Source organism: Dreissena polymorpha, chromosome 4 (assembly GCF_020536995.1).
Source record: "Dreissena polymorpha isolate Duluth1 chromosome 4, UMN_Dpol_1.0, whole genome shotgun sequence".
In the NCBI taxonomy this organism is placed as follows: Eukaryota; Metazoa; Mollusca; class Bivalvia; order Myida; family Dreissenidae; genus Dreissena; species Dreissena polymorpha.
The window spans coordinates 37,371,615-37,389,341 of record NC_068358.1 but is presented as its reverse complement, the minus strand read 5'-3'; the positions used below and the strand labels follow the sequence as shown (position 1 = coordinate 37,389,341).

General features: G+C 38.4%; 1 protein-coding gene across 6 annotated transcripts in view; it reads left to right on the top strand.

Annotated features, from left to right (window-relative positions):
* Nucleotides 1-17,727, top strand: part of LOC127877698 (ras GTPase-activating-like protein IQGAP1) — a 112,382-nt gene that overhangs the window by 58,687 nt on the left and 35,968 nt on the right. For all 6 annotated transcript variants that reach the window (XM_052423818.1, XM_052423820.1, XM_052423822.1 and 3 more), the window contains 8 exons: nt 278-441; nt 1,184-1,274; nt 1,778-1,926; nt 2,459-2,620; nt 4,236-4,406; nt 5,223-5,306; nt 5,417-5,488; nt 12,293-12,362. In XM_052423818.1, coding sequence (XP_052279778.1) covers nt 278-441; nt 1,184-1,274; nt 1,778-1,926; nt 2,459-2,620; nt 4,236-4,406; nt 5,223-5,306; nt 5,417-5,488; nt 12,293-12,362 — 963 coding nt within the window. The remainder of the gene's footprint in view (nt 1-277; nt 442-1,183; nt 1,275-1,777; nt 1,927-2,458; nt 2,621-4,235; nt 4,407-5,222; nt 5,307-5,416; nt 5,489-12,292; nt 12,363-17,727) is intronic.

Here is a 17,727-nt window from a genome sequence, read left to right as displayed (position 1 = left end):
GAGCCGGTAGGAGACCATACTGCTTGACAATAGCCTTGTTCAATAAGCCATAGACTTTTGTTGCATTCAATCTACAATAAATAGGTTTAAAATTAATATATAATCACATATAACAAATTCATGACAAAACACAAAATTCATGTAGTTTTTGTTATGTAAAATTTTGCAAGGTAATTTCATAAACCTTGCAAAAGATCAAAGAGTACATTGGCTGAGGCAAACCAAAAGATACCTGCGAAATATTGTGTTAATTATTTACAATTGTTTTCTATCCCAGGAATTATGGCCATATCTAAGATCAACGAGTACATAGATCGTGGTAAGCCTGAGGACACACTGGAGATGTTGAAGCTGCCAGAGGCCAAGTTGGAGCATGTGGAGGACAGGCAGGCCTACCAGTACCAGGTGCTGCTCATACGTCAGAAGAAGCTCAAGGCTGAGGTAGGCAGGAATTTCCGAATTATGTAAATTATTTTGAATCTTCAATATCAAAACATAGATATGAGCCTTCCTATAGGATAACAGGGTATAATGCATGTGCGTAAAGTTACATCCCAGATTATCCTATGCAGTCCCAGAGTGTGCTTTGCATTAATATAAGAATTGAGGAAGGTACAATCAAGGGTTAACCTGTTACAGTGCACCTATTAACAAGGAGATTATTTTAGCAGCAGTCCGCTTGCTCTTGCCAGGTTAAGATTTGGGGGGGGGGGGGGGGGGGGTTGGCAAGCAAAACAAGGTAGCCCTTTTGGCAACTTGCAAACCCCTGCATCATTATAAACATATTTGCAAAATGTGAAATTTCTGCCTATCTGATTGTGACAAAAATCACATAACGAAAATGACGGAACAATTATTATATTTTTTATGCCCCAGTAGGGTGGCATATAGCAGTCGCACTGTCTGTCACACTTTTGGGTTTAGGTTTCAAAAAATGCTCATAACTTCTATTTCGCTTCAGATGTTACCTTCATATTTGGTATGCATGTGTATATAAACAAGGCCTTTCCATACGCACACAAATTTTGACCCCTATGACCTTGACCTTGAACTAAGGGTCCGCGTTTAGGTAATAAAATCCGCGTTTAGGTTTCGAAAAAGCATTTTTCTGGGGCATATGTCTTCCGATGGAGACAGCTCTTGTTTCTTTTAAAGGAGGTCAATAGTTTGTTTGCCATTTCAGAAACAAAAGGTGGACAGTGCAGAACTTTGGCTGGATGAGATCCAGTCGTCTGTTGACTCAGCAAACAGTGAGGCCAAGCAGGGCGTTGAATGTGAGTCGCGTAGTATATGTCAAATAGTGAGGCCAAGTAGGGCGTCGAATGTGAGTCGCGAAGTATATGTCAAATAGTGAGGCTAAGCAGGGTGTCGAATGTGAGTTGCGTAGTATATGTCAAATAGTGAGGCCAAGCAGGGTGTCGAATGTGGGTCGCGTAGTATATGTCAAATAGTGAGGCTAAGCAGGGTGTCGAATGTGAGTCGCGTAGTATATGTCAAATAGTGAGGTCAAGCAGGGTGTCGAATGTGGGTCGCGTAGTATATGTCATAAAAGCCATGTCATCTGTAAATGGGTTTAAAGCACTATGCGGTCAGGAGCTGTCCTGTCCACTAATAAGACCTAGAAACCTTTTGTGACTTCACATTTACAATTTTTGTATCTTATTGATGAAATTTTGATGTAAAAATTGATTGACTGTGTAGCTGGAATGATATCACAATTTGTCCATGTTATTTCTTCTTAATGATATAATTATGGTAATCTTGGTTTCATTCACAGTGTCCATGGGCGTTGCTGCCATCAATGATGCTGTTGATGCTGATGACCATGAGGCACTGTCAGTGGCACTGGCTCTACCAGGGGTGGGTGCTCAGAATGTGCGACATGACTGTGCCCACACATACCTGGAGAAACTGCACAACCTGAAGGTACTGAGCAAGTAGGGATCAGTGAGAGAGGAACAGATTCACAAAAGTGTGCCCGCAAATAATATGAGTTATTTGCCCTGGAATATCTCTAAAATTGTTGTGCCATTTGTGACAATGCCCTAGATTTGAAATCTTGTTATGTTGTATGTTAATGAGACTAGTAAAAAAATGTATTCTATGTGACGAAGAGATAATATTAATTTAAGTGAAATGTTGTATCAAAACTTAAATAAGGTAAAAGGTAAGGATGAAAATGGCATGTTATTGTGGTCTGTCAAATTTAATGTGTCAAGTGTAACATAGAACAAATAATAAAAGGTATGATCAAATTAAAAAAACATCTAAATACTTAAAAATTCATTTATTTGGCAAATAACCGTTTCCTTAAACAAAAATCTCAATGAATTATAAGGTCTTCCACTGTTTATTCTTGTATGCTACTTTTGTGTTTGGATTTTTTTTGTTTTTGGTGCTAAAAATGGTAACCCCTTCCACATGGTCCACGGGTTAATGGAGAAAATGTTATTTAAAGGAGAAGAAACGTCAGACAGGCACAACAGGCAGTGGGTGGATGATGAACCGTACAAGCAGTGGGGCCAAGTTCTTCTTCAACACTCACACCATAGACTACCTGTGGAGCCGCACGGACGATGTTGTCAAGGATCATAGCCTCCTTACCAAAGACGAAATACAGGTTTGTGGCAATGGCTTAGGCTCATTTTTTAGCTCGGCTGTTAACGGAGAAAATCCGAGGTATTGTCATAGCCAGCTCGCCGTCAACGTCGTGCTAAAACCTTGACATTTGTCTCTAAAATCAAAGTGCTTCCACCTACAACTTTGGAACTTCATATGTAGATGCACCTTGATGAGTTCTACACGCCACTCCCATTTTTGGGTCACTAGGTCAAAGGTCAAGGTCACTGTGACAAGCTCAAAACTGCACCCGCAGCCGAGATTTAGCACCCGTTATGCGTTGCTCTTGTTTTAATTCAAGCTATTTTGCATGCACTTGCCCAAGCATTTTCCTCTGTATTTGGGCTAGGTTAAATTTGTTTGGCAAGTTATTGTATCCGGAATGCCTTCAGTGATTTTGTTCTAACTTGTTATATTTAAAATTTTGCTATAGGCTTAGTTTTGTATTTCTAGTTTGTTAACCAGGTTTTCCGAAGGAAAAAACTGGTTATTAGATTGGCGAATGCGGGCGGGCTGGTGGGCGGGCGGAACAAGCTTGTCCGGGGCATAACTTTGTCGTTCATTGTGAGATTTTAAAATCATTTGGCACATTTGTTAACCATCATTAGACGGTGTGTCGCGCGAAAGAATTACGTCAATATCTCCAAGGTCAAGGTCACACTTTGAGTTCAAAGGTAAAAAATAGCCATAAATGAGCTTGTCTGGGCTATGACTATGTCATTCATTATGAGATTTTAAAATCATTTGGCACATTTGTTCACCATCATGGCACGGTGTGTCGCACGAAAGAATCACGTCAATATCTCCAATGTCAAGGTCGCCACGACTAAAAATAGATTTATTTTAAAACAAACTTACAAAGGGGGTTAATTTTGTTTGTTCATTTCAAAAGTTCAGTTTGAGTTGTCTCCCTTTATCAGATTTTTTTTCACAATGAAAACCTGGTTTTGTGACAATTTTGTCCCTTGTTTTGTTTCTATATTGGAACATTGAATGAGATTGCATATTTGGTTGGAGATGTCTTTGTTTAAGTCATTGTTTTGAAAATTCGTACACTCAGTAATTCAAGAACAATATTTGCTTTGTTTTGTTGTCCCTATAATCCATGCATTTTCTTTTAAAATGCCAGGGTTCTAAAAAGCATAAGAAAAGTTGAAAAAGCATCAGAAAAGTCTAGCAAGCTGTCCAACATTTTGTGTTTTGTTTTGGATTGTGGGCTTGAAATTGTCCAGTTTAACTCAATACTTGACTTAATACCCTGGTACTAAAAAAACACGACAATTCAACAAACAAACAACAGTTTCTGGTACAGTGTTGTTTGTAGATGTGTGTAGATGGTTGACTTTTCATCGATTTGCTTATGCAAACTGCTTGTGATCATATCTGTCAGTTTTCAGACAACTCGGTGTAAACATGAAATAAAAACGGAGTCTAGTTCATGTGCCTAAAGTGTCATCCCAGATATCCTGTGCAATCAGCATAGGCTTATCAGGAACAACACTTTACTCTTAAATGTGTTTTGTTCTCTTAAAAAAAAAAGCAGTTAAAGGGTAAGTGTTGTCCCGATATGCCTGTGTAGACAGACTTATGTGCAATTTGCTGCTGCCTGTGTTCAGGGTGTGCTGAATGAGGTGACAGACGCACGTAACCGAGAGATGCTGTTTGAGGCCAATGAGGACTTCATCGTCAAGGTGCAGGCCATTGCCCGTGGTTACATGGCGAGGAAAAACTACCGGGGCCGCCTGGCCTTCCTGCATAACCAGGAGCCTTCTGTTGTGAAAATTCAGGTATCTGGGAACCAGGAGCTGTTTGATGACTGGGAGAAGGGCTGTAGCCTTAGTAACGGGAAAATGCTGGTGGAATCTTTGGCTTTTTTTGTCAATGGGATAAAAAATTAATCATATTCCACATAGTTTTTTCATATAGAGAATTTAGATTCTAACTGTGGTTTACAAAAAGATTTGATTTTTTTGTATTTTTTGCTTTAGCATCGCATTTAATCTCTTTTCTTACTTTATAAATTTTCCAGTTGTGACTCTATTTGTTTTGTATTCAACAACTGGCATAAATTGACAAGTGACGTAAAGTAATACAAGAAAAATATGTTCTTACATTATCTGACGAAATTATATGCAGTGCTAATATCATCCGGAAAAAGAACTGAATAAGAAGAAAGCACATTTTCATAATAACCTCTGGTTTTGATCAATCAAAAGTACAAGGATCTGTAGTGGATATACAGATTATTGATACATAATGAATACATGTGTATCTAGTATGAATATACTGGCATCTGTGTGCCCAAATATGTGGTTAATATGCAGGTGTATGTCTGTGATGTTGAATTATATGTTTGAAAGAATATCAATGTGGAATAGCTTTTGTGCTGCTTCTGAGGATTGTCACTATAGTATCGTGGATATGTGAGGGATCAGAATAGTGTGAGTTCTATATCTGCTTTAAGTCAAAGTTGAATATGAAGTCAAAAGTTTTATCATGTATAGGTGTTTGAATAATGAATTTCAATGTTATAAAACAATAGATTTGCTAATTATCAATAGCATATTCATTTCATAATAAGTGAATTACTTACTTGTTTACAGGCATATTGGAAAGGCTTTCGACAGAAGAAAGCCTACAAAGATAGACTGAACTTTCTGGCACAGAATGCAAAATTCTCCACAAAGGTATGGTTCCTGAACATGATATATATTTTTTTATTTGGTGACATGACTTCTCAGACAAACACATATAAACTAGTGTGTAATTGGTAATATCTGTGTGATTGCGTTTGTAGATCCAAGCAGTTGTTCGCATGTGGCTGGTGAGGAAAAGGTTCAAGGATAGGCTGAAGTACTTCAAAGATCATGTAAGGGACAACAATACTTACTTGATTTTCTTGCTTATGAATTGTTCTAGGTTTTACTTGGAATCATCATTTGAAATAAATACGAGATTATTGAAAGTTTGTTTTACTGACAAAGGCTTAATGTTCCTGGATTTTTATGATGTAACCCATAAGGTGATGAATTCTTTTTAGCTCGACTATTATATATAAAATATATATAGTGGAGCTATCCTTCTCACCCCGGCGTCTGCGTTAGCGTCTGCGTTAGCGTGCAAATGTTAAAGTTTCCGTACTACCCCAATTATTTTCATTGTCCCTTGACATATTGCTTTCATGTTTTGCATACTTGTTAACCAACATGACCCCCAACCTATAAACAAGAGAAGATAACTCTATCAAGCATTTTGTCATAATTATGGCCCCTTTTCCACTTAGAATATGCATTAAATGTTAAAGTTTTTGTACTACCCCATTTATTTTCATTGTCCCTTGACATATTGCTTTTATATTGTGCATACTTGTTTACCAACATCACCCCAACCTATAAACAAGAGCAGACAACTCTATCAAGCATTTTGTCATAATTATTGCCCCTTTTATACTTAGAATATGCATATTATTGATAAATCTATGTTAAAGTTTGCGTACTACCCCAAATATTTCCTATATTCTTTGACACATTGCTTTTATATGTTGCATACTTGTTTACCAACATGACCCCAACCTATTAACAAGAGCAGACCACTGTATCAAGCATTTTGACATTATTATGGCCCCTTTTACACTTAGATAATTGAACATTTTGCTTAAATTTCCATCACTTCTTTATTTATGATCACATTTTATTATTACTTTGACAAAACAACTATTACCTGAATACCACAATGGATTCCACCCAAACAATACCCCACGCCCCTACCCAGAATCCCTACCCCAACCCCCCCCCCCCCCTAAAAATTTTGTTTTTTGATTTTTTAAACATCATCTAATAAATTACCCCACCCCACATTATGCCCCCCTCTCACCCCCCCTACCCCCCCCCCCCCAACCCCCCCAAAAAAAAAATAATTAAAAAATAATAATTTAAAAAAACATTATCTAATAAATTACCCCCCCCCCCCCCACATTATACCCTCCTCTCACCCCCCCCCCCCCCCTCCTTACCCCCCCCCCCCCCTACAAAAAATAAAAAAAAATTGTTTTCCTTTTTTTTAATTTTTGAAAGATCGTCTAATAAATTATTTAATATAAACAATTTCCCCATGATGGCTTACGTTAAACTGTCAAGCACTTGAATAGTCAAGCGCACTGTCCTCTGACAGCTCTTGTTTAAATTGATATGACAATAAGTTTGAGTTTTCCATTAATTTGTTTGTTATTTTACAACTCACTACGTAAAATATGTTCAGTCCTTTTCAAAAATTAATAAATACATATAGGTATGAACCTGTGTAGTAACTTAACAAATTAAAGCTGTACTTGTGTCAGTTTGAAAAATTGCATATTATCCCGCGAAATTGTGCTTAATGAATGTGTGTAGTGTACAGTTTCAGGGACCAAACTTTCCGCTTGAATGTTTTTAGCTCCCCTGTCACGAAGTGACATGGTGAGCTTATGAGACCGTGTGATGTCTTGCGTCCGTTGTGTGTGCGTGCGTCCGCCCGTCCGTCAACAATTTGTTTGTGCAGACAGTAGAGGTCACAGTTTTTATCCAATCTTTATGAAATTTGGTCATAATGTTTATCTTGATGAAATCTGGGTTGGGATTGTATTTGGGTCATCTGGGGTCAAAAACTAGGTTACTAGGTCAAAAACTAGGTCACATAATAGGTCAAATAATAGAAAAACCTTGTGTAGACAATAGAGGTCGCAGTTTTCATCCAATCTTTATGAAATTTGGTCAGAATGTTTATCTTGATGAAATCTGGGTTGGGATTGTATTTGGGTCATCTGGGGTCAAAAACTAGGTCACTAGGTCAAAAACTAGGTTACATAATAGGTCAAATAATAGAAAAACCTTGTGTAGACAATAGAGGTTGCAGTTTTCATCCAATCTTTAGGTCACTAGGTCAAATAATTGAAAAATCATCAACAATTTGTTTGTTTAGACAGTAGAGGTCACAGTTTTTATTCAATGTTTATGAAATATGGTCAGAATGTTTATCTTCATGAAATCTGGGTTGGGAATGTATTTGGGTCATCTGGGGTCAAAAACTAGGTCACTAGGTCAAAAACTATGTCATATTATAGAAAAACCTTGTGTAGACAATAGAGGTCGCCATTTTCATCAAATCTTTATGAAATTTGGTCAGAATGTTTAGCTTGATGAAATCTGGCTTGGGAATGTATTTGGGTCATCTGGGGTCAAAAACTAGGTCACTAGGTCAAAAACTAGGTCAAATAATAGAAAAACTTTGTGTAGACAATAGAGGTCGCAGTTTTCATCCAATCTTTATGAAATTTGGTCAGAATGTCTATCTTGATGAAATCTGTGTTGGGATTGTATTTGGGTCATCTGAGGTCAAAAATAGGTCACTAGGTCAAATAATAGAAAAACCGTCAACAATTTGTTTGTGTAGACCTTACGTGGCCCTATAAAGGTAACCGTTTTTTGGCGACAAGTTAGTAATTAACTGTAATATACAAATATTACTATTGACTTTCTTTTAAATATTGTCTTAACCATACATGCCATAATTTTTCAGACCAATTCCGGGACATTGAGTTAAATTGTCCGGGACTTTTGCCGATTTTCCGGGACATGTATAAAATGTAGCGATATTTATAGACATATGCATTTTTGGTACGTTTTTTTGTTTTGTTTCGCATCGTTAATTGCAAAAGTTCGAAAGCCTATCCGAAATACACTTGATCTATTAACGTCAAATTAAACATTACTACTTCCGTTACTAGATACAAGCCACGTGTTTTCAGTGAAAGCGTTCTAAACATAGATGGTGACGTCACTGCGTTATTGTTATTAAGACCGGTGTGTAACGCGTAGTTGTTGATACGACATGGCGAACGCATTTCAAATTCACTTATTATTATTAACGTATGTTTACTGAGGGTTTAGAACATAACTATAATAAACCTAGTGAGGATGACGTTTTTAAATGCTTACTTTTTTACTCAACTTCTTTGTCGGTTAAACGTGCGAACATAAACTGCTTTTAATGTTTTACTCAGCAATGTTGGACTTCAGATGTGTGAACAACTATCCTTTGCCCTTACGCAGCGGGAAATAATGACGTAGTAGATTAAAGTCAATTAACAACCACATTAATGCCGCCTTTTCGGTTTGACCGCGAACGTGAGACAATCGATATGATAACAGGACCCCTGTTAATTGATCGATTTTGACACGTAGCGTAGTCTGCCTATTCGGGTAGGCATTGTCATGGAGACGCTGCAGATATACAGAGATTCGAGGTGCAGTTAAGCCTATTAAGATAAGGTACATGTATATGTGGATTTGTATATTCCGGGACATTTGACAGATTTCCGGGACAAGTTCTTCATTTCCAGGACTGTCCCGGACAATCCGGGACGTATGGCATGTATGTCTTAACGCCACTCTGGGGGGACGTTTCTTCTTCATAGCCCAATACTCTTTAAGATCCATACAGACAGGGTCTTCTGTTGGAGCATTACGGCTATATTCCCTGTCTGCAAGTGTTTAACATTGTGCCACATTTAGGAATACATACCAATTACAATACAAAATATAATTTAAAACTAAATTACAATTACCAAATACAAATTTTTGTTATATTTCTATATAATTGCATGTTTACATGCAAATCCCCCTTTTCTTATTAGAGCTATTAAATCAGTCTCTTCCTTCCCTATTAATTAATGTTTATTAATCTTTATATCTTCCCATTGCTAAGAGTTCTATGTATTACATATAACTCTTACAACAAATTCCCATCTATCCATAGATTTAATACATAGTGGCAATGTTAAACCACTTTGTGATATGTAAAATCCTAAAATAGTAATAATGTTTGCTTATTTCCAACATAATACACTTCCGTGTATTTCTTTTCTTTCATAGAAACATAAAATTAAAGTAATTCTACATTAATTTTAACATTTAAAACACAGATCACAAAGTCTATAGACTCCAACAAACCCATTGCAGTATATATTGAACAGTGGGTCTAGTAATGATGATGCCACATACAACAGTATGTGTTTTCACCATCTTTACTTATAAAAATTGGGCTATTCTCTCTCTTTATCTTTCCTTTTAAAAACATCCAATTACAATATCATATTAATAATAATAAGAAGAAGAAGAATAACAATATAACATCAACATTGTAATTTATTACTATAAAACAATTCATGTATTTCATTAAAATTTAAGTTCTTTTGGATGTAATTATCCTTTTTCTTTCATCTCATATATTTCCTGCACAGAAATTCTTATTGTTTACAATCTGTAAAGTGCACTCAATGTCAAGGTCGTCGGCTGGGAAATTTTTCTATTTTAAAACGGATTGACCTACTTGTAATCTTTAAATAGAAATTTCGGCCAATCAGGGCCATCGTTATATAAGCCTTTCAGCCAATAGAAACGCCGCTTTTTAACAGCGTTAGGCTCAGACAACATGCAGTTTATTATGCCCCCCTTCGAAGAAGAGGGGGTATATTGCTTTGCTCATGTCGGTAGGTCGGTCGGTACGTCCGTCCACCAGGTGTCGGTACGTCCGTCCACCAGGTGGTTGTCATACGATAACTCAAGAACGTTTGGGCCTAGGATCATGAAACTTCATAGGTACATTGATCATGACTCGCAGATGACTCCTATTGATTTTGAGGTCACTAGGTCAAAGGTCAAGGTCACGGTGACTCGAAATAGTAAAATGGTTTTTGAATGATAATTCAAGAATGCATACGCGGCCAACAGGGCACACTCTGAAAAATATTACTGAAGCAACTGGTCTGTAATCCTAAATCTATAATTATCAGTCCAATGAAATATCATCCTTTTAGTAAAATACAGTGGATCAGTAAAAATATTATAAGAATATGAGATTTTTTGTATATTTTGTATATTAAATTTTGTGTTAATGTTTAATTTTGTTGATTGATATAAATATAAGCAGGACAGGGGAGGTAATACACTACAGGGGAAACAAATGCAATAAGTTTAAATTTATTGTTACAGATTTGCCTCCCTTGTAATATAATTAAATTTTACCAAATGTAAGGCTAATAGCATTTTTGTAATGCATACTACTACTACTACTACTACTACTACTACTACTACTACTGCTGCTGCTGCTGCTGCTGCTGCTGCTGCTGCTACTACTACTACTACTTCTACTACTACTACTACTACTACTACTACTACTACTACTACTACTACTACTACTACTACTACTACTACTACTACTACTGCTGCTGCTACTACTACTACTACTACTACTGCTACTACTACTACTACTACTACTACTGCTACTACTACTACTACTACTACTACTTCTACTTCTTCTACTACTACTACTACTTCTACTACTACTACTACTAGTCTACTACTACTACTACTACTACTACTACTACTACTACTACTACTACTACTACTACTACTACTACTACTACCACTTCTACTACTACTACTATTTCTTCTGCTACCACCACCTACTACTACTACTACTCTATTACTACTACTACTACTACTACTACTACTATTACTATTTCTTCTGCTACCACCACCACCACCACCACCATTCACAGTGACAAAAATGTATTCACACAATGGCTGCTACTACAACTTATAGCCCATATAGGGGGGCATGCATGTTTTACAAACAGCCCTTGTATTGAGTATTGCGTTTATATCGCATCTAATTTTATTATAAGTAAAGCTATTTTAAACTACTAGATTTTTATCAAAGCACCGCATCCACACTGCAAAGTATTTTATATTATAAATGGTACAGCCCAGTAAAATCGGGCTGACCATATTATGGCCGTTTTCGGCTTTTTAACGCAGAGTTTTATGTTAAGCAGTGTGCTCAGGCAATGGTTTCTAACCAAAGTCCCGAGGGTAAATAACCCCATTAGTCGTTTGTGTAGACAGTAGAGGTCACAGCTTTCATCCAATCTTTATGAAATTTGGTCAGAATTGATATCTTGATGAAATCTGAGTTGGAATTGTATTTGGGTCATCTGGGGTCAAAAACTAGGTCACTAGATGAAGTAATAGAAAAACCTTGTATAGACAATAGAGGTCGCAGTTTACATCCAATCTTTATGAAATTTGGTCAGAATGTTTAGCTTGATGAGATCTGGGTTGGGATTGTATTTGGGTCATCTGGGATAAAAAACAAGGTCACTAGGTCAAATAATAGAAAAACCTTGTGTAGACAATAGAGGTCACAGTTTTCATCCAATCTTCATGAAATTTGGTCAGAATGTTTGTCTTGATGAAATCTGGGTTGGAATTGTATTTGGGTCACCCGGGGTCAAAAACTATGTTGATAGGTCAAATATTAGAAAAACCTTGTGTAGACAATAGAGGTCACAGTTTTCATCCAATCTTTATGAAATTTGGTCAGAATGTCTATTTTGATGAAAACTGGGTTCGGATTGTATTTGGTTAGTCAGGTGAGCGATTCAGGGCCATCATGGCCCTCTTTTTTTGTTTGTTTAAAGGATGTCTCTTGTTCACAACAATCCAGTTTAGGCGGAAAGTGTCGTTCCTGATTAACCTGTGTGGACTGCACAGGCTAATCTGGGACGACACATGGCACACATGCATTAAGCCCACTTTTCCCAGAATGCGTCTCATATTGTAATACATGTGTATAGGAGGCCGAGATTGTGAAGCTTCAGGCATTTGTGCGCTCCAACAAGGCCCGACATGACTACAGAGCCCTCAGTAAGATCTATTCTTATTTGACACAATAATAGCGATAAATTTCATGTGCCTATAATTTTCCTACAAATATGTATATTTTTATTTTCATTTTGCAATAAATTATGTATTATTTGGCAAAATATTTCTGAAGTAATATCCTTCATTGTTGTAAAATACTATCTGACATATTCGAATAATAAAACTTATCCATACTACTTTGAAATAGTAAATAAATGTTTGTTAACTTGCATTTTGTAAGTAACATTACAGTTTGTAACCTACTGCTAAACCTTTACCATTCATCTTCCTATTGTAACCTGTTTTAATGTCATAAATACATACCTGCTATCCCTAGCTATACCTTTCTAGGTGGGTTAGCTTCTCCAGAAATCTTCAAGTGCCGGAATTCGGCCACCTCTCCTACTGAAAACATTCAGATTCAGGTTAAACATAGTACAATGTAACCTAACGGGAAATCAAGAACCGTAACTCATCTTACTTTGCTGGAGACACACCGTGCAGATCGACATTTTACTATCGGCTTTAAATTTGGACTTTTAGTTCCATTCTGCGTGGTGGAATTGGGTTTGAAATTGATGAATTGTATAATTTATCGTTTCTGCTTCATTCAGAAATCTTTTCTTGTATTATTTTGTTGATAATTCATTGATTTTCACTTTTTGCCGGGTTTTTCTCTGTGCTCATGATTTGAGCACGAGGATTTCGTGATTTTTGTCAACAAGTTATTGACAATTTTGTACATTGTAAACACTTTGTTTAACTGATTATTTCAGTTATTTTGTTCTTTTGACATTGTTTTCTTACGCGGATTTTCTTCTTGTTCTACTTTCAGAATAAGAATGAGTTAACAAACTAGCGATTCGTGTGGGCACATTAAGGCTTCTTGGGATTGCCACAAGACTTGTTTGTCATGCACTAATTGTTCCTTTGAACATGAATGCTCTGTTTGCAGTGCGTGAGACAATGCGACGTGGCAGAAAGCAATCCGTCGCAGAACGTTTTCTAAGCAGAAAACATGCAGATGAACCTTCATCAGATGAGAAATTCCCGGTGACTTTACAGCAGACGTCAGATGATCAATTGCAGCATCAGTCACCATGTATAACTTTAATTGTTTTCAGCTTTCTGTGTATTTTGTACCTGCTCATGTACATGAGCACGTACTTATCGTGATCTTCATCAATAGGAAATTGAGAAGATTTGTACTGTGTAAATTTTCTTCACATGTGTTACAAGATCGTGCATAGCATTTTCTTCTAATACAATGACAGAATGTTTATCATTTGCCTTTGTGTGCAATAATGATTTTACTTTCCATATGACAATCTAAATTATGGTCATTTTAATTTTCATCTGTTTTGAATTAAACTTTGTTTAATTTACGATCTTCGGAAGTTGTTTTATAGGTTATAGGTACTATTGATTTCTCTTTTATAATAATAATAAGAGAATGTTAATTATTTTCATTATGGGCAAATAATGATTTTATGTACCGTACGATTATCTGGTCTGTGACCAGTTTATTGTGAATATGTTTTGCTCTTGTCTTGCATATAATTGACTACATGATGGTCGCAGATACAAGAGTGGATTAATACCCGGTGACTTTGAAGACCACAGATGACATATTGCAGCATCAGTCACCGGGTATCAGGCAAGATGGCGATCGTACTTTACCATTGGAAAGTTGTTCAACATCAGACCATATGGCGACAACCGTCAGCCTGTCTTTGCCTGATGGCATTGGTCAAGGACATGGACCAATGCGAGACCAATTGGCACCCACCATACGGTTATTATCCGGTGACAATGCTGGTCACGTCATGACCGGTACGTCACCGGGTACCGAACCGGTCACCGGGGACCGGTCCCGGCAACGACCAGTCATCGGGGACCGGTCCGGTCACCCGTCCGATCCACCGGTCTGACCCACCGTCAACGGAGACCGGTCACGGGTCACCGGTCAACGGAGACCGGTCCGGTCACCGGTCTGACCCACCTGGCACCGGTCCTGTCACTGGTCCGGGCACCGGCCACCGGTCATCTGTTACTGATAACCGGTCCGACTTACCAGTCACCGGTCACTACCGGTCACCTGTCAATACTACAGACCGGACACCGATCAACATGCACCGATCATTAACCGGTCAACAGTTGCTAGTCAACGATCAGAAACAGACGTTCTTCTTCATCGGATTATTCCACTTCTTCGTTGTCGAATGCACATTCGTCGTGGAGGTAGACGTCAGACACGCTCTTATTAATCGAGCAGTCCTCATTCCCGTCATCGCTATGATCAATATCAATCATCTCGATCATCACAGAAACGATACTCGAGGATAGTTATTCCCGTTGTAGCCGTTCTAGCTCTCGGGGTCTTAGCTGTTCTAGATCTCGGCATCACAGGAATAAAGGTCATAGACAAGCTTCACTGAAGCATTGTCGTTCCGACTTCTAGGACTGGTCACATTACTATCCCTTTTTCTGATTGTAATGTCTCCTTACCCTATGCACCAGTTCCCAGTGTGATTTCAACACATGTTGCATTGACTGATCCGATTTCATAGCCCTTCAATTCTGGTGTTCATCTAACCACAACGGCTGTTTTGTCTGCACCGAGGGTATCTGCTACTATTCCTAGTCGGAAAAACCCGGCTGCTACTCTCTGTCTTTGCGTGACACATAGGGTCAAGATTCCTTTGGACAATATGTACCTGTCACTTCTGATAATTCACTGTCTATTTCCGGTTTTAATTATCAGTGTGTCGACTTTGCGGATAGTCATTCTTCGTTACCAGAGAATCATCATTTGGTGCAGGATAATCCTCCTATCATTCCTACTACTGACTATGATCAAGAATTGGCAACATCAGTCATCGGGTATAGGGCAAGATGGAGATCGTACTATGCTAACTTCTTTAGAAAGTCGATCAACATCAGACCATTTGGTGACAACCGTCAGCCGGTCTATGCCCGATGGTATTGGTGAAGGACTATGACCTATGCCAAACCATTTGGCAGCCGCCATACGGTCATTGCCTGGTAACAACACTGGTCATAGCATGACCGGTACGTCACCGGGTAACGCACCGGTCACTGGGGACCGATCCGCTCACCGGTCCGGTCAATGGTCACCAGGGACCAGTCCAGGGTACCGGTCACCAAGGACCGGTCTGGTCGCCTGTCATCTATCAACAGTGACCGGTCCAATCACCGGTCAATACAGTCTGGTCACTGGTCAATACTACCTGTCACCAGTCAGTACTACCGGGCACCGGTCATCGATCAAGAATATACATCGATCATCATCATCGAATTATTCCTCCTCTTCTTCTTCTTCTAAGGCATCTGGGTCGTCAACTAATACCGACAATAGAGGTAGACGTCGTACACGATCTCCTTTATCGAGTAGCTCTCATTCACGGCGTCGATATGATCGATACCGATCATCTCGAGACTCTAGGAGACGTTACTCTACGAGACGTCATTCCCATTGCAGCCGATCTGTTTCTCAGCATTGCAGGGATAAAGCTCGTCATCATGCTTCAAGTAGACAGTCTTGCTCTGACTACTAGTATCCTACACATTACTATCCTGTCTCAGATTTTAATGTTGCGGTACCCTATGTACCAGATCCAGTTTCTAGTTTAACATTAACAAATGTTGCTATGACTGGTACTACTTTGCAGACTTTGGCGTCTGGTGTTTGTCTCACCACTACAGATACTTACTCTGCACCACGGATATCGGATACGGTACCTATTCGGGTACCTCGTGCTCTGGAACCGTCGAATCCGGACACGTTATGGCTTCAAGATTCGTCTGGACAATTCGTACCGGTCAATTCTGATAATTTACCGTCTTTTTACGGTTTTAATTATCAGGGGGTTGATTGGGTGGATGGTCATTCATCATTACCAGATACTCGCAATCTGGTGCATGATTCTAGGCCTAGTATTTCCAAGTCAGTTTCTGCTGATTCTTTGCACACTGCTGGTGTTGTAGACAACAAGGCCGATTCAGAGACAGATTCCAATGATGACATGGATCAAATATTGTCATTAATTAATCGGATCTATGAAATGATATTTCAAAATCTTGGTGAATATTATTGCCCAAGACCTGCGGAGATGTCTACTAATTTGACAATCTCCATCACGAAAAAATAGTCTGTACATTTGATCCCAACAGGCTTTCTAAGGATGCTTCTTGCATTGATACACGCCTTCCTTTTGGTTCTACTTTATCAGTATTTCAATCGTTGGAATCAGCTTATAAGACCATTCCAAACGAGGAGAACTGTGGAAAGTGCCTTAGGATTTATCTAATCCTAAGCATAATGAACGGACTAGAAGCTACAAACCTCTCAGCTTGTTGGAAATGGTCTCCGGACAATCTGTTATCGCAGCTTCCAATTCTTTCGGAGTTAATACCATTACTCTTGTGTGATGGTGTCAACAGACAACACAACATTTGTGACTTTCATTCAGGCACAGAGGGGAACACATTCTCACTCCCTGTATCTGGAAACTAAGGAGTTACTTGTTCTTGCAAGACGCTCAACATTTTTCTTCTAGCATAATATATTCCAGGTCGTTTCAACGCCCTGGCGGATTGTTGTCTCGCAAACACCAATTACTTCCATCGGAGTGGACACTTCATCAGGATGGACCAATCAGATTTTTCTCATGTTTGGTTGTTCTATGGTCAACCTATTTGCAACCAGACCCAATCACTGACTCCCTCTGTATGTGAGTCCGGTTTACAATCCAGCAGCATGTTCAGTAGACGCGTTTTTGTTTGATTAGGACCAACTGGATGCTTACGCTTATCTCCAATTCTGATGGGGGGATGTGTCTGCGGCTTCGATTTCTCGTTGGGTAGCCTCGACTATTAACAAGGCGTATTCATCTCTCTCATCTAGGGATTTATCCCTTTTTAAGATCAGACGGCATGAATTAAGAGCTCTTTCGGCTTCGTGGGCGTATACTGTAAACGTATAGAAATTCGTCGGTATGAAATTTCGTGGTTTAATAAAAAACAACTAATTCGTTGACACGTAATTTCGTGGATTTCAAATAAAAAAAAAAACAACTAATTCGTTGACACGTAATTTCGTGGATTTCAAATAAAAAACAACTTACCGTCATAATTATTAAGGTTTTAATAAAACAACCAGAGTAATAACGAAGCATAATCTGCTTATCTGTGTTGACAGCACGACTCGAGGTTAATGTGCACTGAAGCGTGAAAGTGTTTCCGATAATTGTCGATAAGAGCAATAAAGCTGCGCGCTTGTGGGTCCCCACTCGCTAATTTCCATCAATGTTGTTTTAACAATATTTGTAAATCACAGCGCAATAGG